At 43.1% G+C, this 27,984-nt stretch overlaps 1 protein-coding gene across 1 annotated transcript; it reads right to left on the bottom strand.

The window, feature by feature from the left end:
• Positions 1–182: 182 nt before the first annotated feature.
• LOC146751660 (myosin-binding protein C, slow-type-like) lies at positions 183–27,203 on the bottom strand. Its single transcript, XM_085533895.1, has 2 exons — positions 26,906–27,203; positions 183–1,992 (listed from the first exon to the last, which is right to left on the bottom strand). The coding sequence occupies exons 1-2, from the start codon at positions 27,201–27,203 to the stop codon at positions 1,778–1,780; spliced, it is 513 nt and encodes a 170-aa protein (XP_085390021.1). The 3' UTR covers positions 183–1,777.
• Between the last annotated feature and the right edge of the window lie 781 nt (positions 27,204–27,984).

Raw genomic sequence — 27,984 nt, 5'->3', positions numbered from 1 at the left:
CTATTATAAATTTTGCAAACAGATCACTTAACCCAGAGCAGAACAAAACCACGTGTAATTAGCTGTGAAGTAAGTGACACCATTCAATTCATGAGAATTTTGTTTTCTGCTTGCTCAGAAGCACAGCACTCAGCACAGGATATGATCTGCAGTAAGAAAGGAACACATCTGACACATTGGAGTCCTACTGGGATTTGGCAGTTTATTTCCATGAGCTGATTGTCAACAGTGGGGGAATTAATGACCACGTTATAAGCAGTGTGCATCTGCACACAAGCACTTATGTTTGGCATGTATAGTGTCACACGCGCAATGAAATTAATTACAGAATTATGTGCAATTATGGTTATAAGTGTAACACATTAAGCAGTCTCTTGCCAACTATTTAATGCACGTACTCTCAGTAAACTCATTTTTTTCAAGGATTCACAACTCTTTTCAAACATATACTTCAATTTAAGCAGTTCCTGGAGTTAAAGTGGTTGACTTGTGATTTATACTCTGCTGATGGGGACATTTTTTTTTTAATTTTCATGTCCTTTTAAACTGCTTATTGTAAAGATTTCTCCCCATTGCAGTGTTTCTTGTGCCACTTCTTCTTACTCTGTTCCCTCATTTTTTAACTGACTTTCCCTTTGTATTGTCCTGTCATTATACGTACCCAGAACAAACAAGGTATGGAACAGTGTCTGCCATTGGTTTGTGTCTTACTGTATTGTGGTTAGGATGGAGTAATTAAGGTGAATAGACCCAGGGTTCCAACACCCCCCAGGGGCAGCCCCAGGTCCTGCAAGAGCAGCTCCGGCCCTGCTGCAGCCCTCACCATGCCACTCACGTCACACTCTCAAAGAGCAGCTGCAATTCCAAGGAGGGTTATTTCATTTGGCACAGAATCTTTTTTAAATGGGTCGCTTCCCAGACTTATGCTGAACAGCAACGAGCAAAATTAACTTGTAGAATTGTGTGTAGAATTATCATGACAAGTGTTCTAGCTGTATCAGCCAGCAACTACGTCCCTAAGATGCAATCGTTATTTCATTTTGGTAAGCCCCTTCCCCATTTTCAGATGTCACAGAATGACAGAATTGTAGGGGTTGGAAGGGACCTGCAGAGCTCATCGAATCCAGCTCCCCTGCAAAGCAGGCACTCTACAGCAGGCTGTACAGGTAGGCATCCAGATGGGTCTTGAATATCTCCAGAGAATGAGACTCCACAACTCCCCTGGGCAGCCTGTTCCAGTGCTCCATCACCCTCACTGTGAAGAAGTTCCTTTGTATATTGGTGTGGAACTTCCTATGCTCCAGTTTGTGGCCATTTCCCCTTGTCCTGTCCACACAGACAAATGAAAAGATGGTGGCCATGTGCCTTTATCTCCCACACTTAAATGCTTATAAACATTAATCAGATCCCCTCTGAGTCTTCTTTTCTCAAGGCTGCACAGACCCAGGTCACCCATTTCCTCATAGGAGAGATGTTCCAGGCCCTTTATCATGTTTGTGGCCCTCAGCTGGACTCTTTCCAGACGATCCCTGTCTGTTTTGTACTGGCAGCCCAGAACTGGATACAGTACTCAAGAACCGGATACAGTACCATATACGTATTTTTTACTTCCATAACTCAACACAACCTTCTGTTTGGGAGACAAACAGCAACCTGTTTGTGATACACACCTGCAGCGTGTATCGGTGCTTTTGACTGAGTGAAAATTCATACATTCAAAATATGATTGCCAAGAATATAAAAGGGATCTTAGGCAGCTTCTCTTCCCAGAGTTTCATCACTGGCTGCTGAGCTCATAGACAGAGCTGTGTTTGACGGGGGCAGTGCCTGAGCACTTCACACAAAGTGGCCAAGGAGCAGTGCTGCATTTCTGCATGGCTGCATTTCTGCATGGCTGCATGGCTGCCTTCAGTGCTGCAGGAGCTGTCAGTGCTGGTTGTCTCCTGGCAGTTGGAGGCATTTGGGCTCCCCAGGAGTAATTTTGCAGAAAGCCTAAGAAAAGAGAAAAAGCAGTGTGTTTTTACAGACAGCCTTCTAGGGAGAACAAAGCACTTCCCTTGATTTCTGCACATAATTTAGGGATAACTTAATTAGCTTCACTGAAGTCATGCTAATTTACCTTAGGTAAAAGTGATTCTCTTTCTCCTTTTGTGGAAAGGCAACAGTGTAAATTTCCTGATGTTAATTAAGACAGAAGCAGACTATACCTTCATGTATTCAGTGCAAAATAAGCAAGACTAGAACACAGCCCAAACTCCAGATTACAATCACTGGCATGGTCATCGTTTGGCACAGGCATCCGCAGCAGCTGGGATTTCTGCAGCTGGCTGATAGAACAGCATAAGGAGGAACGTGTTACAGAGGTGCTTGAGAACTGCGTGGGTTTCTTTCCATGAAAATATCAGAGATTTGGGAAAGCTTTTTTGAGGGGCAGGTGCTACAGAGAGCCACTGTGCCAGGACCGTGGGGAGCTGCGTGGTGGGGTCACCATAGGACATAGAAGGTTCCAAGTTGGAAGGGACCCACAGGGATCACACAGCACCACCCAGACCTGGTGTCAGAGTGGTGTCCCAACACTCCCTGAGCTCCGGCAGCTCGGGGCTGTGCCTGCTGCCCTGGAAGCTGTGCCATGCCCACCGCCCTCTGGGGCACAGCCTTTCCCTCACCCCCACCTGCCCTCCCCTGACATAGCTCCATGTGTTCCCTCAGACCCTGTGGCTGTCAGAGAGCAGAGCTCAGTGCTACCCCTCCACTCTCTGTGAGGAGCTGCAGGGTGCCATGAGGAGCTGTAGGGATGCCATGGGGAGCTTTAGGCTGCCATGGAGCTGCATTCTGACATGAGGAGCTGCTATGAGGGAGTCATAGGGCTGCCTTGAGGGATAACTAAACACAAAGACTACTAATACATTTCTGTTATTGTTTCATCTGAGGACCTCTATAAAACAGTGTAAGAGATTATTCTTTCACACCATTGTCTCAAAGTTTGCTGAGGACACAGATGGACAAGTCCTGGTCAAGGGTTGAGAAATCCTTTGTCTAAATCATAGAATCATAGAATTACCCAGGTTGGAAAAGATCTTGAAGATCAAGTCCAACAGCAGCCTAACCATAGTACCCTAACACTAACAACCCTTTGCTAAATCATATCCCTGAGCACCACATCCAAATGGCTCTTAAACACATCCAGGGATGGCGATTCAACCACCTCCCTGGGGAGCCTATTCCAGTATTTAACAACCTTTCTGTAAAGAAATGTTTCCTAATATCCAACCTAGGGACACATATGGACAAGTCCAGGCAAATCACAGTCAGAGTTGATGAAATATTTTGTCTGAAGATTTGCAGTCCAAGGGCAACGATAGAGAAAGAGATAAGCCACAGCTTAGTGGCTGGGAAGCAGTCTTTTCTCAAGGGAGATGCCATCTCGGGGGTTCTGCACATGGCTCTTACCCAAGTACCCAGGAATGCCACATTGGCAGAAGAAGGATAAAAAAGGGACCAATAAACATGACATCAGGTGCTTCACAACATGATTCCTGCATGCTGATAGACTCTCCTGGGCCTGCTACCTGAAACTTGCCCCTTCCTCTTGGGCCTGCTCTGTCTCTACCTGCTTGCTGCCTAAGGCCGGCCACTCTGCTGCTGCTCTTCCCTGCACTTTTGCCTTGGGGCATTGCAATGGCATGCAACAGAATACTGCTAGGTCTTGGTGGTGACTATCCCTGCTTTATGCAATTTTTGCTTCTTTCCTATATTTCCTATTGCCCACTTTCCCTTCCCCATCACCCTAATTCATAATAGTTGCCAGTCCTCCCCTTCCCCATCTCCCTGATTAAGATTTGTAATAAGCTGGTTGGACCACCATTTGAACTCTTTGTTTCTTAATCTCATGTCAGGTATACATATATCAAAGAACCTCCTCTCCTTCCTATGAATTGGAGCAAGACAAACAGCTGTAATAAATAATGGTTTTCCTTATCAACATGTGTGGGATCGCAACCTTCCTTCCTTGCAATTACCCTAGAATAACGATTTTCTGCTAACTCCAAGTGGGCCTCAGCGTGAGCTCCTCAGATCTGAACTTTACTTGAGGATAATCAGGGTTGTTTAATTTTTGAGCAGCAGCTTCACTGAGGTAATTGATTTGTTCTTGAAATCGTGGTTTCAGGGAAATGCTCTTTGTAATTTCCTCAGCTGATATTTCATGTTGTGTAAAATTGCAGCTGTCACACTGCTTTGTATCACAATATGGTTTTCAATGGAAACATATCACCAGCTACAAGTGATTGTTGAAGGAAGTTTAAAAAAGGCACAGAGAAAAAGAACCCTGGAACTGTGTATTCTTTGAAAAGCTATAGAAAAATTCATGGCAAAATACACTGAAGTCTATGGACAGCAACTGTACTAATCGCAGTTCATGGAAGTAATATTTTTTTGATGAATAATGTATGCAGAATGAAACTTATTCAGTACAGTTCATCCTTTAAACAATGCCTGCAAAGATATGACAAGCAGCTGGAGAGATCTTTGTGGTGTGTGTTAGCCATGAACACAAACTACCAGTAAGCTATTAGGGAAAGTGCAAATCGTCCTTTACCTTACAAAATCTGTGTATTACAGAAACACACAAAAGGCTTAACTGGAGCTCTGCTAGCCAAGCGATGGTACATATTTTCAACATCTATGCCCTTGTGCATTTTCAAAAACCTCCTAATTTGTAGCACTTAGAGACCAAGGCATGATGGGCAATGGGTGGAGTGAAGCAATGCTGCGTGAATGAGTATTGGCAGCTGGGTGAGAGGTGTAGAATGGGTATTTTATTCCTCTATCCAGTTGCCCTCTGGGATGCCAGGCCCTTGGCAGATGGACATGGAAGGACATAGAAGAGACAGAGGGCACAGCTGAAGTGAGGTACATTTTGAGCAGGCACAAGATGACGCTATTGGCGAGAGGATGGCCAGGCACTCTGCTGGAGACCAAGGAAGCTGTGGGTTCTCCATCCCCAGTCAGAGTCGGAGCTGGACTGGCCCACGTCTGCAGTGGAAGCAAACCTCCAGGCTGGCCACATCTGAGCAGAGGACTGGAATTGCATTCTTCCAAAATTTGTCTAACATTTTTTTTGTGTGTGATTTGCTGTTCTTAAATATACGTATATATTACACATGTTATATAAACATTTAATTATTGTGTATTTGTATACTTAGAATATATCATAGAATCACAGAACAGTTGTCTGGAGGGACCTTTCAAGATCATGTAATTCCAGCCCCTCCAGAATTGATTGCCATGTGCATACTAAATATGTATACATCAGCTATGTAGTTGCTCGTTTCTCAAAGGACACCATGAGTATTGAACTGAAAATCTATCTGTAAAATGGAAGTATGATTGAAAACCACACCAAGATATTTTGAATCCAGTGATGTTTCTTATAATAGAACTAAAAGAAATCAGGCTTGCATGTCACCCACAATCTAACAAAATGTGTTTCTATCACATAATCTCTAATTCTAGGGTTTGACCAGTTTCATTTTATTATTTCAGCTTCTGCTTTTAGCTGTAATGTTTTAAAACTTCCATTGGAGATCTCTTGGTTTGCTTCATTTCATCTCATTCTATTCCTCAGTTTTAGACAGTGACTATAGCAAAGAATGTTTCTGATTTTCCTGAAAGTCGTCATTTACTCACAGTGATTTCTGACAAATGCTCTGTTGTACAGTTTCTTTTTTATGATGATTGCATGGAATGTGCATATCACCATTATTTCCTTTAAGCCATTTGGATGAAGATTTGCTTGTACATAGACAAAAGCTGTATACCTTGGCTTTCTGAGTTTTGGTTGCATTTATCTTGCTTTATTTTTCCATTTAAGGATTACTCCATGTTTAACCAGCATGGAAATAGCACAGAATTTGGAGGTTTATTAATATCTATAATACAGAGCATTTGTGTCTGTCTCATGCATTGAATAAGATGATAGAAATGGGAAAAGATAAATGACAGGATTTTACAACTGATGTAGCAGCTGTTTTTGTGATGGAAAGCAAAGCCATTTCAGTCACTCTTTAATATGATTGGGCATAGCAAGGTTATGCACTTGAGGAAGAACTGACAGAGGGAGCACTCTTAATAAGGGACAACTGAATTGTTGTGTACGAAAGAAGTGTGAAGCAGAAAGAGAGCAGTGAGACTGAGCCAGAGGAAAGCCTGGAGCCTGAACCTGTTGAGCGTTAAATCCCCTTCCCAGGAATGTGACTCATTTGTAGCAATCCATGTTCCAAATCAAACCATCAGCAGACACATCTGCCTTAATCAGGGAGTATCTTTTCCAGACATTTTCTGCACTAATGGGACACATTTTCTGTTCATATTTTGATGGACAGAACAGTGCAAAAAACAGTCATCCTAAGTGAATATTTATTGTTGTATCTGCCATTATTAAATGCCAAGCAGACATTATTTTACTGCTAGATTTTTAAAAAGATTCAGAAACACTCTGCAGATTAATGCAATTCAAATATAGGTATTTCAAATGCATAGTGATATTCACAGTAATCAGTATAAAAAAAAAATCAAATCAAGTCAAATCAAATCAAATCAAGCATTACTCCTCCGTTTTCACATACTGAGTTTCCTGGTAAGGCTTACAGCGTCAGGATACGATGAAATTCTTTAAAAGACCAAAATGAACAGCCACTTGTTTAATTGCTGTAGACTTTTATGCCAGGTTAGACCTATATTTGTTTCATCATATGGGAACAGTCCCATTCTATCCCAGACAGCCATTTTATTGTGAACACTGCTCTGCACTGCGAGACCACACCTATGCCAGAGGTACTTGTTTTCTTCCTACACATTAACTAACTTTGGTTGTTGAGCAGCATTGACACCAGAGGCTGTTGGGCTCCTTACCACAAAACCATTCCTCAAGAGAGGCTGAAATACAGTCTTACCCATCACTCTATGATACAGTGCACAGAGGGAGAGAACAAAGAGGGAGACAAAAAACTGAAAAAGAGAGCAAGAAAGAATATCCTCCATGTGATCTTCTGCTTTGTGTTGATTAATAGCATTGCTTGTTCTGCATGACAGTTACTCCCAGTGTGAACTGATAGATCATCCAGGGATCTTACCCAAGCCAGTTACCCATTAACTCGTAAACAAAGTATAAATATTAATTAATAATTCTTGGTTTTACAAAGTAAAGGACCCATTAAAATCAGGCAGCATGGAGATTTCATTTAGAAACACCTGCTGTCTCTCTGACTAGGTTCCCATAGGCAAGGTTCAGTGCGACGGCAGTGTCTTTTGAGGGTCGTTGGATGCCTGGGAAGCAGCAGCAGCACTTCTGTACCAAAGTGTTTCCCTTCCCCTATGCATATTTTAAATGAGGTGAATGTGCCCTGTCACTCACCAGCTCCATCAGCTCCTTATCTTAGCAGCTAATCTTGCTGCAGGTAGTAAAAAAAATTACTGCAAGCTATTAAGTTTCTACTAAAATGTCAAATTCTGTGGAGTCTTGAAAAGAAAATGAGTGTATAGTCCCATTCCAGCTAGACAGATTGAGTTTGGTGTCCACTATGAACTAAAAGATTTACTCTCCAGATTGTCTAATTCCTTGAGCATTAAATGCCCCAAGAAAGGGAGCAAACATACTATTAATAACTCTAATGGCTAAAAAGCATATTATTTTCAAGTGATTTGTTAATCAGCATGAGTTCTGCCTACAGCTATTGCAATCAGTCATCTTTCTCCAGTAGTAGCTAGTGTCTTAATAAGGAACAACAAGGGATTTGGAGGAGCTAAAATTGTTCAGGCTCGAAGGACGATAACAGAAATTATTAACCAACTTGGATAAAAGCCACCAAACAAGATGGGAATACTATTGGAAGGGCAGATTGTAAAGCCTCATTGGAAACAGATAGAGCCAAAGAATGAGTTTGTGAGAACGTCTGTTCCGAAGCTGCTTCCCTCTGATGAAATTCTCATCCATAGTTTAAAATGGGAAGAGGAATTTTCTTGCATAAGACATCAGTGACTCATGGCTGTGGCTGCAGGAGGGACCTTGGATTTCTGGTTGAGCCTGGGGTGATGAAGCTGAGCCTGGAGTCCCCTGCAGTGCCCTCAGAGCTGCCCGCCAGACCTTGGTTGAGTTCTCAGCTAAGCAAACAAAATGATGATAATTTGTTCCTTAAAAAAAGAAGAAGAAAAGAAAAAGAAAAGGAAAAAAAGGAAAAGAAAAAAAAAGGAAAAGAAAAAAAAAAGGAAAAAGAAAAGAAAAAGAAAAAGAAAAAGAAAAGGAAAAAGAAAAAGAAAAAGAAAAAAGGATAAAAAGAAAAAGAAAAAGAAAAAAGGATAAAAAGAAAAAGAAAAAGAAAAAGAAAAAGAAAAAGAAAAAGAAAAAGAAAAAGAAAAAGAAAAAAAAAAGGAAAAGAAAAAAAAGAAAAGGAAAAGAAAAAGGAAAAGGGGGAAAAAAAAGGAAAAAATAAAGAAGGTTCTTTGCTGTTTATGCTTCTTTTTGTCCTTCAAAGCAAAAAATAAAAATAAAAATAAATAAAAAATTTGGGCTTGGCCCCAAAACTCCAGCATCCAGGAAGGGTTGTTATGGCAGATGTGGTGAGCACCAGAATATCTGTGGGCAGGGGAAGTGAAACCATTGGAAGAAATTGCCCAGAAGTTGTCTAATTAAACAATTTGTGAAAACATTGTTGTCGTTGCCTCAGACAGCCTGGTTTGTGTGAGTAATTCAACGTTGTGTGAAGGCTGGATGAATGAATCTAATCTGTTTGAAGCTTCTGGCTTTATTGGTAACATTTTATAAATAAAATAGCAATACAGAGGGCTGTAGAATCCCAGTGCTCAGGTGGGATGCACATGATGAGATGCAGGTAGTGGACTGTAGAACACCTTCTGGGCAGGCACCCAGCACCCAAAGCACAGGACTGAAGGACACAGCCCAGAACCAACGAGGCCACTTTGCAAAGCACAGATGGGCTTTCTAGAATGTATTTTTTTCTCCTGCACTTTTTAATTACTTCTTAAATCTGGGATCTTTTTAAAGCAAGTCAGGAACATTGAATTACCATTTTAGGTTTTTTGTTTGTTTGTTTGTTTGTTCATTTGTTTGTTTAGAATTATTAAACTGTTTTTATTACATTTTCAGACTTTCTATGGAATAATAAAAATTAAAAAGCTTAGATTGAGAAACAACTCTACAACATTTATTAGATGACTGGCATCTATGAACATAAGATTTCTTCATGAAATTTTGTTAATGAACCCACAACAAGCAGGGGAGCATTTTGGTGCCCTGATGTACACAGGTGGTTTCCCAGCAGGTGGCCAGCACTGGCATTCCTGCAGTAATTGATTAGCTCAGGTGTACAAGTACAGCACTGATTGATTACGTATTAAATAACACTCCATTGCATTTCTTTCAATTATACAACACAGGATAGCTGTAGCCAGCCAAGAATTCCATGATATCAGACATATTGATGACTTATAATTGTTTATTTGCATTTGGAGCTGAGGACTTGGAGCAAACCTCTGTGAATGGCCACGAGGAGCACGTCTGTATCACACAGACAGTGTGCTGGGCTGGAGGACGAGGGCTTGGATGGGTCACTGGGCTTTGTGACAAAGTACTGTGAACAAAGGGGACAGTCCTCCAGGGCTGAGCACAGGATCCTGCCCTGGGCTCCAGGTGGAGACACAGCAGCTCAGGACAGGCTCTAAGGAGGTGGTTCCAGTTGGGGAGGCCCTGCACTGCACACCCACCTGTTGATTTAATGCAGCTGAAAGCTGGCACTGCGCCTTGTATTGCTCGTGCAGTTTTAAACACACACAACTCCCAGATACTGGAATTTTACAAGGCCACATGCACATGTAAAGCAATCCTCTTGCTATTCTGAGGCAAAGGGAAGCTCTGTTCTAAAAATCTAACAGCTCTTTATGGCCATGTCTCTCATCTGATTGCTTTGCATCATTTCTGTGATCTCACTTCAGGATGCATTTTGGTTGGCTGTTTGTGAGAGCTTTTGTTAGTGGTGCTATTCTGGGACTGCATCCAACTTGCTCCTCATCAAGACCTCTGAGAGAAGTTTCCACATGAACCAAAGCCCTTAGAAGTCAGAAGTTTGAAGAGGAGATGCTGCAGCCAGTGAGCGGTGGGACATCCAGGGTCAGAACTATCATTACAGGTACAACAACAACTCCACTGCTGTTCCTACAGCCTAGACATGGCTGGGGGGGGGGGGGGGAGAGAAGGGTGGGGAAAGGGGGATCACACATTCTAGCAGCCCCACTATCTGTACCAGGTTGGCAGAGGCTTGAACCCCCTGAGCAGTGCTGGGTCTGCTGGCCTCTGACACACTCCTATCCAGGGCTGATTTCCAGAACAATTCGGCATGAACAGGGGCACCCAGAGCATCAGCAACATAACGAGAGGAGGGGTTGTTCTACACATGCTTCTTTTTCTGAAGAAATCTTTTCGCCATCATCTCCCAGTGTGCTTTTTTTTTTCCCCGCAAAGCTGTGATCAAAGTCTTCAAACATATGGCTCCATGGCAAGGCAAGGATTTCCACAAGCTCCTGGACTCATCCTACCGCTCCAGACATCAGCTTCTTGGGCAGTCATACACATGGCTGGGATCCTTTGGGCTGTTTCTACAGAAGGTTGCAGCACTACATTACAGAGCCGAACCACTGCCTTAGGAAAACTATTCAGCAGAAGCAGCTAACTAGTGATAGGATGAGAAGTAATGGCTTCAAAGGTGTGCCAGAGGAAGATTTAACAGCCCTACAAAGTCCATCCTCCTGAAGATAAGAACAGGGGAGAGACCTGAAGAACATTCAGAGCCATACCAGGACTGCATGGTGCAGTGCAGCACAGTCAGGGCGCTCAGCATGGCCACAGTCATTGGGCAATTCCCAGCCCCAGCACCAAGGACTCAGGCTGTGCTGGTGCTACAGAGTCATGAGAGAAGCACTGCAACAGTGGGAGCTCTGCACAGGGGCTGTGCTGAGGGGTGGGCTGTAGGAATGCAGGAGTCATGCAGCCGCAACATGTGTTGGTAGCCATGGCAGGGGGGGATTTGATTCTGCCAGAAGCATCATAGCAGGGTACAGCTCAGGTATGAGGAGACAACAAGGTGTGTGCTGCAGAAGACTGCAAGAGTAAGAATTCATGAGTAGCCATAGTTATACATCTTGCTGAACAGATTCATTTCCCAATTTTAAAATGGCATTTGTTTTGTCATGTTTCTCATCACCATTAGTGCATAATGGGACACTGTGCATCAGTTTAAATGAATTCATAATGAGTGCTGTAGCAAGTCTATTGAATAGGAGATAAATAGGTGATTATTCTGACTCTGCTCTGATGAATGGGATTACTTATGGAGTTATGTGCCACTTCCACAACCTTTTATGGAGAGAGATACCATAAATCAGAGCAGACTGGGTGACCCATTAGATGTCATAGCCAAAAAAGAGGAGGACTGACTACAAGAAGTAAACCAGAAAGGACTGACAATGCTAGATGCCAGCTAGCACAGATCAAAGAAGACTGATGAAATGTGAAGACATAATGTGGAGACTTGGGTGACCAGGACCCTCTTAAGGGAGTAATGTAAGGATGCAATGAGAAAAGGAAAGAAATGAAGGACTTGAGACTGGTACAAGGCAAGCTTTAGGAGAGTCATGGGCACATTCACTGGAAGGTGCATCCTTCCAGCATTTCCCTCTGGGCTTGAGGGAAATGAAATTAATGGTGGGGAAAGGAAGGGAAAGAGCAGGGAGATGCCGTAATATGTATGTTCACTTTTACACAAAGGTAGAAGAAATGAATTAGTGAGAATTTAGCAATGATATCTAGAAAGTTAGAAGGTAAATGATGTGAAGTGGCCACAGATGTATGATTATTTCCTGAGGACATCAGCTGAATGGATGATGGATATTGTTGCCCAACATTTAAAGAGGGGATGCAGGCTGTAAGAAACACAGAAATGGCTATGCTTTGGACAGATGATCAGGAACAAGGGAGAATGGACCTGAGGTCCTGGAATCAGAGATGAGAACAGATATCTTGGGTGGAAGGAACACAACAGACAAGGTATAACATCCAGGACACAGTCTGACCTGCTAGCATTAAGAGAAAATGGCATGAGTAGGAGGAGGTGCTGGGCATAAAGTGTGTGATTTGTACCATACAGGATAATAGTTCTGAGAAAAGCACTTCACAGGGAGCATGTCACATTGCAAGGCATCACAGGAGACAGGTAAAGCTGTCATTCAACTACTTACAAAGGCTGACAAAGATAAAGAAAAATTTTCCAAAGTACCCTCTGAAAGCAAAATAAAACTCAATTTCAGACAGCTTAACGATATTTCATCACGTTTTTGTGGACACTGAAGCATGATCAGAACTAAAATTCAACTTGGTTAAGAAGTGAGAAGAGAGATGGGAGTTCCTAGGAAGAGCCCGGCTGATTCATCTGCACTTTGATGCTGGAAGGAGAGCTGATACTAATGTGCAATGAGTAGTTTTGGGACAGTCTCTGGAGATACAGAAAGATCGGCTGAACTTTGGTGGCAAGGACATGCCCCAGGGAACCACCATGTGCCAAGGGAGAGGGGACTCAGATCAGGGGATGAGGTCACTTCCCACTTGGAGAGATTTGTTTCACATTTGAAATATTGTAATAAAAACTCTGAAGTTTTTGCTGTGCTGTAAGAGAGATCCTTCTCATATTGGCAATTGTGACATTGTGGGAAACTTCTAGAACAGACTGGGAGCAGGTGGTCTAAATGGCAGTGCGGGCTGGCCACAGGATATGTAGCATAGTCTCTGGTGCAAAAAGTAGCAGTGACTTTAGTTTGGCAAATAGCATGGGTGGCATGGAAAGCCTGAAACCACAGAAAAATGCTGAATCATTAATAGTAACTATGAATGACTGGAATGAGTGTATATAAGGGAGAACTCATACATATATTTTAAGAAAACATAAGCATTACTGTACAGGCCTTACTAACAATGAAGTTTGGTTGTATAATGCTGAAATTTTATGTTTGACTAAGAGATTCCCACAGGAATGAAAGTAGAGAAGGGTTACGGCTGCAGTCAGTGACTGTCTGGACTTAATGAGCCAGAAGATATGAACAGAAGAGCTTCTGCGTCAACACGATGAGCCACTGGTCAGACTCAGTATGGATCACATTTGAGTCCCAAAGGCACTGAGCAGTGTACATTCCTCCAGTGTCACAGGCTGGGCAAACTGCTCAGATGTTTTCCTTCTGGATGAATGTCAGTTTTCCAGCTGCAGGGTATATCCCATACTCAGAGAGTCGGCCTGGTATTGTCCCCCATAGCACTTCTGACCAGAGCTTCTGTCCTTCCCAAACACTGCTCTAAATACATGTCTGGCTCCTGACCCACAGAGCAATTGGATCGCAGTCAGACTGCAGTGATATGCCCCCACCTGGAGATGAGCAGGATCTCATGGTCACAGCAGGAAATACCCCAGACTGCCAGCACCCTGACAGGCAGAAAAGATGTTCAGGCAGAGACAGACAGTCAATGAAGTAGTCCCTCAGAGACTGAATACATGTCCCAGGTGTAAGGGATACTACAAGAGGACCATGAGAGATTGCTTGACAAGTTGGCAGTGTGGTGCTGCCTGAGATGGAGCTCACATCTCCTTACTGAAGGAGTGACAGATACGGTTAAAAAGAGTTGGAAGATGCACATTGCACTGTGTCCTAGGGTCCTAGCAGCAAAGACTGCCCTTATTTCTGTTGTCAAATACACATTCTCCCCCAAGGGCAGCTGGTATCTTACATATGCCAAGCACTCAAAAATGCCGCTCTGTCACCGTGTCATGGTCTGGTCTCATAGAGAAGTTTATTAGACTGCCTCTCTATTCTTCAAAGAATAACTCTGTATCATTTACAGAAGGCTTAGGAATGCCATGTGTAATGTGTGCTTTAAGTATTTGTTCTTACTTGAGCGTGGCTTTTGATGTAGGTCTACCCATTACATAAAAGCCAGTAAGCTAGAAAAGGATGAAAGAAAATGAAATGGTCTGTATCATATCATTCTGTATAGTATTTGTGTATACTGAATATTTCATTTATTCTGTAATCTGCAGATAGTTTGAAATTGAAAAGCCAGGCTATTGCAATGGCAGCCCTTTTGTTCTTGGAATGAGTTTGGCTTACTCAAGCAAAGCAAGTGAGCACCTGATTAAAGGCAATATCTATCTTTAAGGAAAAAGGCTGTCATTCTGTTGAGCTATTGAGCAACTCCCAAATTTATTTAGCACTGTACATGACAGGAGCATGAATGGACTTCTTCCTGTGAGATGCAGTCACATCCATGGCAAAGTCAAGTCCCCACTGTCCTGTCACTGGAGGGGAGCCCAGGAGCAGTGGGGGCTCTGGGGCATATGCAGACACAGCACTTGGGATGTGAGCACACAGAGCAATGCCCAGAGTCCATGGGGTAGGAGAACCATACTTAGGACACAGGTTCAGGGAAAACCCGAAGTGATGTGCCAGAAGAAATACCACATGGGTAGATGAGTGGGATGTGCAGCCTCAGAGCAGTGATCCTCGGGGCTGGAAATGAGAGGATCTGGATAGGAAATGTCCCATCCCTGGAGACAGCCCTGGGAAACCTGATCTAGCTGTGGATTTCCTCATTCACTGCAGGGGGGGTTGAACTAGATGGCCTTCAGAAATCCTTTCCAACTCTAAGGATTCTATGATTCCAAAAAGGAGAACCAAGTCACAGAAAACAACCCAGTGCATGGGATACTGGCTGAGCAGGACCATAGGCAACCCAGTGCCCTCAAAGTCTATGGTGGTAAGAAACTCTTTACTCACTGCAATATTCCTGGAAATCTGGTGTTGTTCCTAAAATGCAAAGCATGGCTGAGATTTCCTGGAATGAGAGAAGAGAGTGAATGTCTGGAGAACAAGTGGTGCTTCCCTCCTCCCATATATATACATATGTAAATAGCTTGTGACCCTGAGAAAGGCAATTCACAAGGAAAAGTGAAGAAGATACATAAAACCCTTTTAATCTTAGCAGGAAAAGATGCATTATGGAGAATGAACAAAAGTGTTCTTTCCATAGCAAGAGCTTCTATTTTATTTACTTACTTCGGTTTAAACAATAACTTGTTGCTTTCTTATTTTGAGACAAGATGTAGAATTCAGAACTATGATGATCAGAAACGTGGTTAATATTCAGCACAAAAGTGCAGAAGGCTGATTTTTTTCACTGAGAGAACTTCACACACCCCAGCACTTCACTGGAGGCTGCTAACCCTGCAGACAGTCCCACAGCCAGAGTAGCACCGCCCCTCATCTGCTGGGAGGGGCACTTCAAGTTCTGAATGCTGAGGTACAAGTAACCAAAGAGCACAAGGAAGAGGAACAATCCCCACCTTCTGGAATTCGCACCCAGCAGGGGGCCAAGGCACTCTAGGACTCCTCTCTCCACTCATTGCTTCCTTGGCAGCTGGAGAAGAGAAGGAGAGTCACAAGGAGCCACGTGAAAGCACTGCAGCATCTCTCCAGACTGCATTCATCAAATCCCACAAGCTGAACCTAGCTCTCTTCTATAGCGTGAACTGTGTGCTCAAGAGCAATGCTCTATGCAGGCAGGATGCAGAGGCAGGTAGTCAAGTAGAAAAAGATGGACTGTACAGGATTAGCACAAAAGACACCAAGCTGAGTGGTACGGTTGACATGGAGGAAGGAAGGGATGCCATTTGGAGGGACCTTGACAGACTTGAAAGGTGGGCCCGGGTGAACCTAATGAGGTTCAACACAGCAAAGTGCAACGTTTTGCACTAGGGCCAGAAGAACCCCAGGCACCTGTACAGGCTGGGAGGAGTGGTCCTTGAGAGCAGCTCGGCAGAGAAGGACCTGGGGGTCCTGATGGACAAGAGACTCAACACGAGCCAGCAGTGCGCTCTGGCAGCTTGGAAAGCAAATGGTATCCTGGGCTCCATCAGGAGAAGGGTGGTCAGCAGGGATAGGGAGGTGATTATCTCTCTCTACTCTGCTCATGTGAGGCCCCATCTGGAGTACTGTGTCCAGGTGTGGAGCCCTCAGTACAAGAAAGACATGGAGATTTTGGAAAGGGTCCAGAGGAGGGCCACAAAGATGATCAGGGGGCTGGAGCACCTCCCCTATGAGGACAGGCTGAGGGAGTTGGGTTTGTTCAGCCTGGAGAAGAGAAGGTTGCGGGGTGACCTCATTGCAGCCTTTCAATACCTGAAGGGAACCTGTAACCAGGAGGGGAATAAACTCTTTGAAAGGACCACTAACAGCAGGACAAGGGAAAATGGTTTTAAGTTGAAAAAGAGGGAAGATTCAGGTTGGATGTTAGGGGGAAGTTCTTTACTAGGAGAGTGGTGAGGTCCTGGAACAGGCTGCCCAGGGAGGTTGTTGATGCCCCGTCCCTGGAGGTGTTCAAGGCCAGCTTGGACGGGGTCCTGGGCAACCTGATCTAGTAAATGTGGAAGTTTGGTGGCCCTGCCAGGCAGGGGGGTTGGAGCTTCATGAACCTTGAGGTCCCTTCCAACCCGGGTCATTCCGTGATTCTGTGAAAAGAGACTGAGTTGGGGTATCTGAGATCCTCATGAGAACCAGCAGTCAGATCTGGCACACCCAGACCAGTCTGGTTACAAGAGAGGGGAAGAGGCCAGAGAAGTCCCATTTTTAATCTCACAGGTTTTATAGGATTTTAGGCAATATCCATGAGATTTTATTGAGCAGAAAGAATTTTTACATTTCTGATTGCAACAGTTTCTGAGATCATTCTGCTCAAATCTCATCAGACCTCTGTATTCAGAAGTTCATCTGCTTGCAGAAAGTGATCAGACTTCAGCAAAGTGAGAGTACAAATGGGAGGAAACAAACATGTCAGCTAATGGACAATGGAGCCAGGAGTCTTAGCAGTAATCAAAGAAAAGCACTGTAAGCAGTGCAGGAAAGTGACATACCCCTCTCAATATTATAGATCAGCTTTTACTGAACTCAGCAGAGCTGTCTCAAGCTTTAACTCCAATGATATCTGCAGAGCTATCACTACTTTCAGTGTACCTTTCAGTGAAGGTGAAATAACGTCCACAAAGAAAGTGTAACTCCAAAGCGAAAGGCTGAGCAGACACTTCATACAGAAGCACAGCTCCTGGCCCATGCACTACTCACTGCTTGGTCCCACTGGGTGCAGGACTCACCTGCAGGCCAGACCTAACACATCTGGCAAGCACGGTTCATCAGACTGCTAATGGAAAGCAAAGCTGCCCATTACATGCTCTCTGATGTGCTGCAGATACAGAAAAATGAACATATAAAATAAGATCACTATCAACTAATTTCCCATTGGTGTTTTTTGTTTTTTTTTTGTTTGTTTTTGTTTGTTTGTTTGTTTGTTTTTTAAATAGAGAAAACTCTCTGGAGAAGGGAGAAAGAATGTTTAAATATTGATTTAATACAGAGAATGGTCTGATGGTAATACATTTTCAGAAACACTCTTAATGGAAGGCTCCATCACAGTCATACACTGCTTCTAACAAACGCTTGGGCAGAGTGTTTCTCTCATTCCTGAGGTATAAGCACAGAGAACAAAGCAGAAATTTTTCTCTAACTCCATAGTTATACTATGTTCCATGGGCTGCATCTGGCCTGTGGATTGTTGTTCCTGATCTATATGTTATTTTACCTCACTTTATATTATCTCCTGTTTCTTTAAGATATTCCATATTTTAAAATGTCATGTTTGTGTCCTTTAGATTTGGCATAAGAAGCAGCTGGAACTGGGCTATCTCCTCTAGCTGAAGTAGGGCTCATTTAACACAACATATTTCACTTCTTCCCATATGCTGCACACCCACAGCATTACACAGCTATTTTTCCTCCAAGAGAAAGCACACCCAACTCACAGCCTCCACACCTGTTTTAGCTCCTGTATCCAGACTAATCAAAAGAGGCTCCACAGAAGATAAGAGAGCAGTCAGACATCCTCTGTTTACTGATTTACATATCACACAGCCTAGCCTTGTGAAAGCAATGTTGAAGAAATGTAATCGGTTTATTTGCACTGTGACAGCCGCGTAAACCACAGAAAGGAATGTGACAAATGAAGCCATCAGCTGTGCTGTGCAGGGAGTGAATACATTACACTTCCAATTACCAAAGTAGATAATACATTCCTTAAATACGCTGGCACTGAAGCCCAGAGCCATTGTCATGGCACCACTGAGCATCCCTAGCAAGGCACTGGGTGAGAGCACTTCCCCTGAGGACAGGCCCCAGATGAGGCAGGAGGTGATGGCCAATCTGGGCTCATGAGGTGCTATCAGGGATGGGGCTGACACCACACATAGGGGTGGCAGGAGAACAGGGGCTACACAGTGCATATCACTGCTGGAGCAGTTGGGGTTGCTGTAGGGAGAAGTCCTGGATCCAATGATCCTGACATCAGAGGTACTCTTGTGGCATTTAAACTGATAGGACCCATATACAAAACGATTCAGGCAGCTTTTGCTCATTAAGGGATACAGTGTGGTACACAGCAGCCCTGAAAAATCTCTGCTTCTGTCTAGCAAACACTAAGGGCCTCTGAGCCACTAATCTGACTGTAAAGTTAAGAAGCTAAAGCATAGTGCCACTTAACCTTGCTGTGAGGAGACTGCATGCCTTCATGCATCTCAGCAGCTATGCTCCTTGGTGCTCTGTCAGTGAACCCCATGGCTATGCAGTGCAATGGGCACTATGTGCTTGGGGCTGCATGGACACTGCACCCACCCGTCTGAAGTAAGAACCGTGACCTCCTAGTAGCCACCCCATGCCCCCATCTCTCCAGCTCCTGAATTCTTCTTCACACTGCACTGTGTTCCTCCAGCTGGGACCCACAGCTCAGAAACTGGACAAGAAATGTCAGAGCCATGTGGATTAAAAGGCACCTCAGGAAATTCCCCCGCTTTGTACAGGCCAGCAAAAGTTCTGCTGCCACCGAAGTTGTCATTGGCTGTGGGGGGTGGAGGAGGGGGGAAGGCTGGGCAGTGTTTCTAGAGGCACACAGCATACTTGTGCTGCTCACAGCAAAGAGGACCTTAGAGAGACTGAAGCTGTGCAGCCTCTTAGCTTCTCGTTTCATAACCCATTAACTTTACAGACACTGTCCAGACTGCCTGCTCCAGATGAAAGGTCTCTGATTATCTTTGCAGGTAAATTAATGCCTGACATATTTTGTTATTAGGCTTTGAAAGGCCTAATAAATAAATTTACTAGACAATTTCTTCATTCAGTATTGCAGTTTAAACCAACAGACAACAGCAGAGAATTGGTTCATTGAAGCTAACTGCCAAATAGCTGGTATCATGATGCAAATCAACCCTGAACAGTGCCCAGCAACACTTCTGGTCCACCTCACAGCACACAAATACAACTCCTGCACACTGCCTTCTTTGTGCACAGGCTGCTGCAGTCTCCATTCAGCTGAGCAAAGGCTCAGAGTTTCTGTCCTCCCCCTTTCAGTACAGTTATCCCTCACTGGGGGCACAGAGCACGTACAGTCCAGTGGTCCAGTGGAGAGGCCACAGCCCCCAGAAGTGTGAGGAAGGGACTGGGCTGCACCACAGCAGAGGTGGGTGCTGTGCTGGGAATCATCTTTTCTAAGCTGATATTGCAAATGGACCACTGAGATGATCCCTCATACATCAAAGCCTGAATTCCCATTAGCTGTTGAAAACTATTTAAAAATTACTCTCAAAATACTTCTCCTTAGTTCAAAAGTAGACAAGGCAGATATTAGAGATGTCAGAGAAGACACTTCTTTATTCCCAGTGGAAATGTTATTTGTACCTTCTAAACACCAGAGCTATTACAATAAACAATTCCATGCAAATAGGAGATATTTATGAGCAAAGAGGCACTCATGGGAATGAAATTATGAACACAGGTTCTTATTCTTAAAATAGTCCCTATTTTATGCAGATTAAAATTCTCCCTTGAACTATTCCCGTCCCTGTTCCCACCCCAGCACAGGTCAGGAGGAGTCAGCCCCAGGCCATGCCACCCAGCCCCTGCCTGGCACAGCTGGGCTCCTACCAGCCGGATCACCAGCTGCTCCAGGCTGCAACCAAACCTGCTGCCTCTGGTGTGCCTGTCATGCTTATCACTGGTTAACAGGCCAAGAGAAGCTGCTGAACCAATGTTCTTGGCCTGTCTCACAGCAATCTCATGCAAGTCTCAAGTAGTAGTAGCCATAAATGATTAATTTTCAGCAACATGAGACAGGACTCCATCTGCATTGCTCTATACCATGGCTGTTACTATATTCTGTTCTACAAGATTTAGTATTAGCCTCATGCATCTGTGAGAAAGATTAAACAAACAAACAAAAAAATAAAAATAATTAAAATATCAACCAACACAAATGACCATGTCTAACTGAGAAGCAATGATTTTGAAGGAAATGAGTTTTAAGATACCACTGAAAGTTGCTAACAAATCTGAACCCTTACAAATACATCATCAAAATGCATCAGGAAGAGATACTTCTACTCAACAATTCCATTTGATTGTTTTGAATTTGGTTCTAGGAAGGCTGTTTTTTTGTTGTTGTTGTTGTTTGTTTTTTTGAGGGAGAAACAGAAAGAGAGAGGAATACTTAAACAAAATATCTTGATAATCCATGAGCTTATGTTTGGAAGAAAAAAAGGGTACTTTGAAAGAGTGACCTTACAGCAAATTTGCCAGTAACAGTGGTATTTCCCAGGCAACCAGCACTGCACTTGCCCTCAGCTCTGCCCTGGGCAACAACTGGCACAAGCAGGTCAGGACCTGGGCAGCAGACATCCACACTGCCATCAGGCTCCCACCTGAGGGTAGCCTTCCATCCCTCCAAGATGGTTTTTACTTGGGCACCTGCATCTTCACTGTAGAACATGTGCTCAGCTTTGAAGTCTATGGAAGGGGGTGACTTTTTCTGCAACATAGCCATAGCCTAAAAATGAGCATAATATAATAACCACATGAACTTTGTTCTTTAATACCTTTGGTGTTCTCAAAAATCATGCTATTCACAAATAAAAGCACAGTTGACAACATCAAATTACCAAAAGGGAATGAGCTCTGAACATAAACAGAAGCTGGGGGACACAAATACATCTTGATACCTAAGGACATTTTGTACAGACAGAACAGCTACATTCCTGGGACGGGGACATGAAATTAAATGACTTTATGTAGTCAACTACAACTCTGTATTCACAGACAGGGAACAACTGGACATTGCATTTCACCATGCTGGAGTGGACAAGCTGTTCTCCCACACCGTATACTCAGACCTTTCTACTACCACAGTGTTGCTCATCATTCTCTTCCCTGCTTGCCTTGCTGCCCCAGCACCTTGCTGTCTTGGAGATGTGTAAGAAACATTCCTTGGAGACAGTAACTACAAGACAGACAGAGCTCTCCAGTTAAACCTTCAACTTGACAGCTTTTCCCACTGGAAAGATCATTTTGTAGGTCCTTTCCAACCTTGTGATTCTATAAGTCTATGAAAGGGCACAGTGGGAATAGCACAGTATCTCCTGGGCTCAAAGGACCCTTTTAACTCCCAGAGCCCCTGCAAAAGGCTTGGGAGTGTCTGTCACACTGCATCCTTATGGTTGTTCTCCCACAGCAAAGAGGTGGCTTGGTTGATGATAGCACTGTTGGATTAAAGCTCACTGGCCTTTGGTCACTTACACTGCACCTGGTACTGAGCTGGTGTTCAGAAGGGCCACCCACAGTCCCCATTTCTGCCAAGTGGTTTTCCCCATTTATCTGAGCTTGAACTCCTGTATCCATAAAACAGGATTAAAACAGACCTATGCTGTTGTGCACAGAAATCCATAAAGAAACAATGCTGGTTATTGGAAAGACACAAATGCTCTCAAGTATGTGTGCAAAACAGTAGTAAATATTTTAATAAGGTATTAATGGTTGACTTAAAAGGCACTATGCTAATCTACAAAGAGCAAGACCGATGTGTCTACTTTCAACACAGGATTCTACACTCCTAATGGTCCTGTAATTTTCAGCTAAAGCCTGTTTCTGGAGGATTATCAATTGTCTCTCATAGGCATTACTTATAGAAAATTCTCAGGAACACTGTGCATATTTTAGCAGAGCCAGAATTATACAGAGAACATGCCTTATTTTCGTATCTATAGGAATAACTGGCTTCTGTGTCATTGTGTGCATAGGTTTTAAATTGTGGATCATCACATCAGTATCCTCCATGAACCTTAAATGCTTGTAAACATTCTACTTAGTAATGAATCTACATTTAATATAAATGTTTTTTTTCCTGAAGTTTATTCTAGGAAGAAAAGAACAGAAATTCTCATAATAAAAAATAAATTGTAGGTAAATCATATTCTTAAACTTCATATACTATTATATTTCATAACTTAAATTCTACAAATCTTGTATTAATTAAGCAAATTTTAAGAAAATGAGATCAAAGCAGAGAGTCCACAAAGCCAAGCATTTGTAGTTATAGCCTATGACTATGAAAGTCTAACAGTTCTCTCCTTATTTCCTTAAGGTAGTAAAGAGAACCATAAAACCACTGGTTGGAAGGGCTACCAGCCTGTTCAGTTGCTCACACTATGTTATGAACTCTCAGAAAGGCCTGATAAGGCATTGCCCAGGCAGACGATCTGCCCAGAACCAGACGATCTATATTAAAATACACGGCCTAACGCCATTGGCACCGTCTGAGAACCCCGGCTCTCTCCCAGCGGTGAACCGAGCCCAGCCCTGAGCCCGGCACAGAGCGACGGAATTTTCTTCTCCTTTGCAAGAAGCTCCGGAGCTGCTGCGCTCCACGAGTGCCATCTGCTGGCACTGCTGCGCATTGCCCGGGCGGCCCCGGCTCGGCTCAAGGGCAAATTGTTGTGAACTCCCTCGGATAGACAGCTATGTTAGCTGGATAATCACAGCTGCGATGCCACCAAGAGGCATTTTGCCATCCAGCTGTAATTCTGTTATTCAAAAGGTAACTGTCAAATCACTGAAATCACATCCAGTTTAATTTAAACCAACTCTCCACTGCCCCCACCCTTTATCTGCAGAAGAAATCAATTTAGAAGGCTAGAGGAAACCTAGAAAAGTATCTCATCGCTTTAGTTATGCCAAGAAACTAAAACCTGTTTTGGTAGTCTCTGTTTCACAGACTTCCAAGAGTATTGTGGAATATTACTGCCTTGGAATGGAAAGATTTACAACCAGAAAGCCTACGAGTTATTACAAAAACAACACATTAGTTAGAGGATTTACTGTTGCAATTAGGCTCTCAGATGTGCGACATTCGGGCAAAACAAACAAACAAACCAAAACAGAAGGAAGTGCAATTGCCATACATACAGACAGCCAGAACAACAAGAATACGTTTTCTTTAACAGAAGAAGAATTGCTGTAGAAGGTAAGTAAAGTAGTGAAAGAGAATGGCTACGCTCATGTCAGTAGATTTGAACAAATTATACTGGATATGGCTCAATAAATTTGTTAGCGCATTTCTGTATGGAACATCTGAAAAAAGGTGTATCCAAATCCAGAATTATCTTTAAAATGCTAGCTAGCAAACAGCAAAACTATTGCATTTATCTTACTGAAAACACAGATGCAGCACAAGTCAGCATTACACTGTACACAATCAGGAGGTGCTACATTTGATTTTCAGCTTTCCCCTGGAAATGAACCCACAGATTTGCAGAGAATGACACACTCATAACATCAGGCACTATCGCAATCACCTCATCCAAGTATAACTCAAAACAAGGCCTGACTTGATGTCCTCCGAGTTCATATAGAAACTCACTGCTTCAGTAGTATATTCATAGACTGTAGTCCATGATCCCCCACCCCCCTTCCACACATAAAAGACAGAATACCTTCTAAGATTAATGTAACCAATTAATTGCTGATAGGAACCTCCTCCTCTACCCAGCTGCCTCTGAGAGCATCTGTATTTGAAACACCATGCCAGAACAACTTCATCTCACTTTATAGTGAACCTGTTCTGAGGAACAGATGGTACATAGAGGATGTGCTGCACTGCACCCACAAAAATCCACTGCCTGCAAGCACAGCAGATTAATGGCCTTTCACAAATTATTAGTACATCCCCATTTTTCAGGTGTCAGATAGATGTTGCCTGAAATGTTATTGCTAGTACTCTAGAAATCCAACATCTACTCTATTTTCTTTCTTGTTATTTCTGGCAAAATATGTAATTTATGTCTTCCAAGCCATCTAAACTGCAATGTATTGACAGCCAGACAAACAAATGTGCTGGAAAGCAGATGCAAACAGACACATTCTTAATATATCTATAGTTAGGAAGAAAGAGGTCAAGTAAAGCCAACTGTTGCACAAGATACACTTTGGATTTAGTTCAGAGAAAGCTATGAGGAAGTTTTAATGTCACTTTCTTCATTAACTGTAATCTGGTCCACCTGAGGAGAAATGTGGAAGTCAACAAAAGCTAAAGTAAGAGCTTGCTCCTTCAGTCTTCCTGGCTCTGAATGAAAAGAAGAAGAACATACCAAGAAATCTTGCAGAGGAAAAAATAATCAGCTGGGATTTCAGTGAGAATTCCCAAGTGTACCTCAAGTTCAGGTTTCTGGGCATTACTTACACTGAACCCTGTGCAGTCAGATGTACAGTTGGAATAAGGCAAGAATAGTTATGTATGGTTAGAATAATACAAGAACAGTAATGTACAGTTGGAATAACACAAGAACAGTTGTAAATAAATAATCAGATGTTATCTATGGGAAAAACTCATCAACTCTGAGGCCTTCAGACAAGATGGAAAAGGTTGAGTCTTGCCACAAAGGAGCGATCTCCAGAAAGAGATGCTGCCTTAGTGGTCAGCCCTTAAATGAAATCTAGGAGAGATCTCTGTCCTTTTCCTCAAAGGCAATACCAGCTGATCAATAACTGTTCCACACTTTGGACAGCCAGAGCTAATGATATTGTATATAGCTACATAGTATCAACCTTCTATTTCTATCCAGTTATAATCTTATGCGCACTTATTAAAATTAAATTGAATGCAATCACTTACAACTCCTGACCTGAATTATCTCTGCTTCACGTCAGACCTCTTCAGCACAGCACTAGGGATTAACTAGCATTGTAGAAGCACAGTATGGGCAAGGAGTCCAGGACATTGAGAGTGTAGCCTCCCTGACTGCTTGGTGTCCCACTACAGTGCTGTGACCTTCCTGACAGCATGAAGAAATTCTGGAACAAGAGAATAGCTTCACTGCATTAGTAATAGTCATTACACTCCTTTTTCCTCATATATTTCCCTCCTAGCCTTTAGAAATCTACAGGAATATTTTCAGAGCATCAAGCCTAAATTCATACTTGCAAAATCCATCCACATTTCTCCTGTAATTACAGCACACAGAGCAGTGCTGACAACCTGAAGTCTTTTGAGGCTCCTGTCCCATTGATCTGGCCACTAAACAGGGGAAAGCTATTGTGGACGTTAGTGGATTCACAGCTGTATACCCAAATTTTCCTGTGCTCAAACTCATTTCTTTGTTTGGGAAGCTGAAAAGGAATTGAAGAGCATCAGTTAAATATTTCATGTTGTGCTGGAATGTATAATTCATGATCAAATCCTTGAGAAAGAAACAGATAAGATGGAGCTGCAAAAGCTTTAAATGAAGTATTTTCTTTTTGTAGTAAACTGACTGCTGAAAAAGTGCTTTTCTTCTTTTCTATTGGTATTATAATGAGAATTAAAAACGTGATAGAAGTAAGAAATGCACTAAATGGATTTGAACAGTTATTCACTTATACATTTTGTTGATTGATGCAATTAATGTTTTATACATGCTTTTCCAAAGGTACCCTGTTGTACTGAGTTCCTCCACATATCACTACCTCCCATAGGAATGGGATGCATTGGCCTCAACGTTTAAACAACCCCATGTGTTGTTCTTTTATTGTAGTAAGCTCGAGGAGTCACAGGGGCTATTTAGCAGTGCTTTTGGAACACAGCTTTTGGAACTGGTTCACTCCGTTAAAGCTGATGTGGTGGTTTCCAAAATCTGAACTTTCCTCCCCTTCTCCAGCTGGACACCCCTATCTCCCTCAGCCTCTCCTGATAGCAGAGTTGCTCTAACTTCTGTATCTTCTTGGTGGCCCTGCAGTGGACTCTGCAGCAGCTCTGTGTCTCTCTTGTACTGGGGAGTAGAAGACATAAGCAGACTACTTCAGATACGGCCTCACCAGTGTGGAGTAGAGGGGAAGGAGCTCTTCCCTCCTGCTTGCTTGAGCACTGAACTTAACAAAAACACTGGGATATGAATATTTCTTGTTTTCTGGTTGTTGGGCTTTTGGGGTCTGTTGTTGTTTATTTGGCTGGTATGCTTGGAAAGTTCAATACCATTATACATGCGCTGGTAGGATCTCATCTGATAAACTGCATATAGTTTGGATTACACATATTCAATATAGACTAATTCAGATTGCCATCTTTTCTTGGCTCACTAACAACCAAGATCATAGAACCATAGAATGATCACAGAATCATAGAGTGGCCTGAGTAGGAAAGGACCTCAAAGAGTATCCAGTTTTAAACCCCCTGTCAAGGGGCCACCAACCACCAGACCAGGCTGCCCAGATCCACGTCACACTGGAGAATCATTCGGTTTCCAGATTATTTTAAGGAAAAGATTTTAATCCATCGTATTTTCTGAAAACTAAGAATTGATCCTGCTCAAGGAAACAGAAGAGAAAAACATCACCCACAGGCTGCAGATATTTACCTCGACTTCTCTACATGCCATCCCCAGTGTGCTTTTCAACTCACCTTGCACAGTGACCCTGGCTTTTGTTATGGAGTCCTCTGTCTCACAGGGGTACTCCCCACTGTCCTTGGCAGTAGAGTCATGGATGATCAGAATGGCCCCAGTTCCCTCCTGCTGCAAGTCGTACTTCTGGCTTTTTCTGATTGCTTTGCCATCCTTGTACCACCTGATGTTCAAATCCGGTTTTGACAGCTCACAGCTCAGGCTGATGTCCTGCCCTGCTGCTGCTGTCTTATCCTCCAGCTGTTTTGAAACCTCAGTAGGTTTTCCTGGAAGAAAACATTGCTTTTTGAGTAACATACACTTAGGGTAGGATGCATCTCTCAAAATACATGCATCTACATGCTGGAGATAAGTTAGAGAGGCACTTGCAACAGACGCCATCCTACAGCCAGCAGTAATCTGCAAAGTACAGACAATAGAATTCCAGGCAGCATTTATTCTCTCTTAAATCTACCCAATTGAGGATGATGAACCATGTCTGAAAACTGCCTCTCTCTTCTCTCCACTCATCACACTGGGAGCCTCGGATGATACTCTCAGATGCACATGCTCTAGATAGGAATTTGTTGTACAGCTAGATGATGTGAAGGCCATCCCTTCAGCTTATACTTAGAGGATATTTGCTCCCACAGTTCCCTCAACAGAGCATTCCTGATTTACTGTTAATGGAACAAGCTGTAGTGAGATGCCCATTTCCAACACTACCCCAGTGCTTTGGGTAGTTCTCACATTTGTGTAAAATGTTTTGTCCTTTTACTTATTTTTAAGAGAAATTCTCAGTGCTTCGAGGTTCAAGTAGAAGGTTGCTATTCACTTTAACCATATTATGAGTTAGCTCTCACGACAATCTTATCAGAAGACAGTTGAAGGAATCAGGCCCCAGAATCTCTCCCATCTCATTACCTTTCACAGACAGAGAGGCTTTGGAGGTTAGACCACGGGCAGTAAAAACGACTTCCTCAGCGTCAGTAGGAGTCACACTTTTGATAATGAGAGTATATTTCCGACTCACGTTAGAAGCTTTAAATCGCCCACCATTTTCCACTCTGCTTCCATTCAGTGTCCAGTTGAACTCATC

This window comes from Coturnix japonica, unplaced genomic scaffold, assembly GCF_054131305.1.
Source record: "Coturnix japonica strain WE unplaced genomic scaffold, WE-NBRP24 Scf069, whole genome shotgun sequence".
Taxonomy (NCBI): domain Eukaryota; kingdom Metazoa; phylum Chordata; class Aves; order Galliformes; family Phasianidae; genus Coturnix; species Coturnix japonica.
The sequence above is the reverse complement of the archived record's forward strand: the minus strand, read 5'-3'. Positions and strand labels throughout refer to the sequence as shown.

Bases quoted from the DNA above. Each gene is read 5' to 3' on its own strand.
- LOC146751660 (XM_085533895.1), bottom strand. From the start codon at position 27,203: ATGTTACTCAAAAAGCAATGTTTTCTTCCAGGAAAACCTACTGAGGTT. The intron at 1,993-26,905 runs GTGAGTTGAAAA...CTCTTTTCTTAG, and splicing joins AGCCAGGGTCACTGTGCAAG to GCTTTCTGCAAAATTACTCC.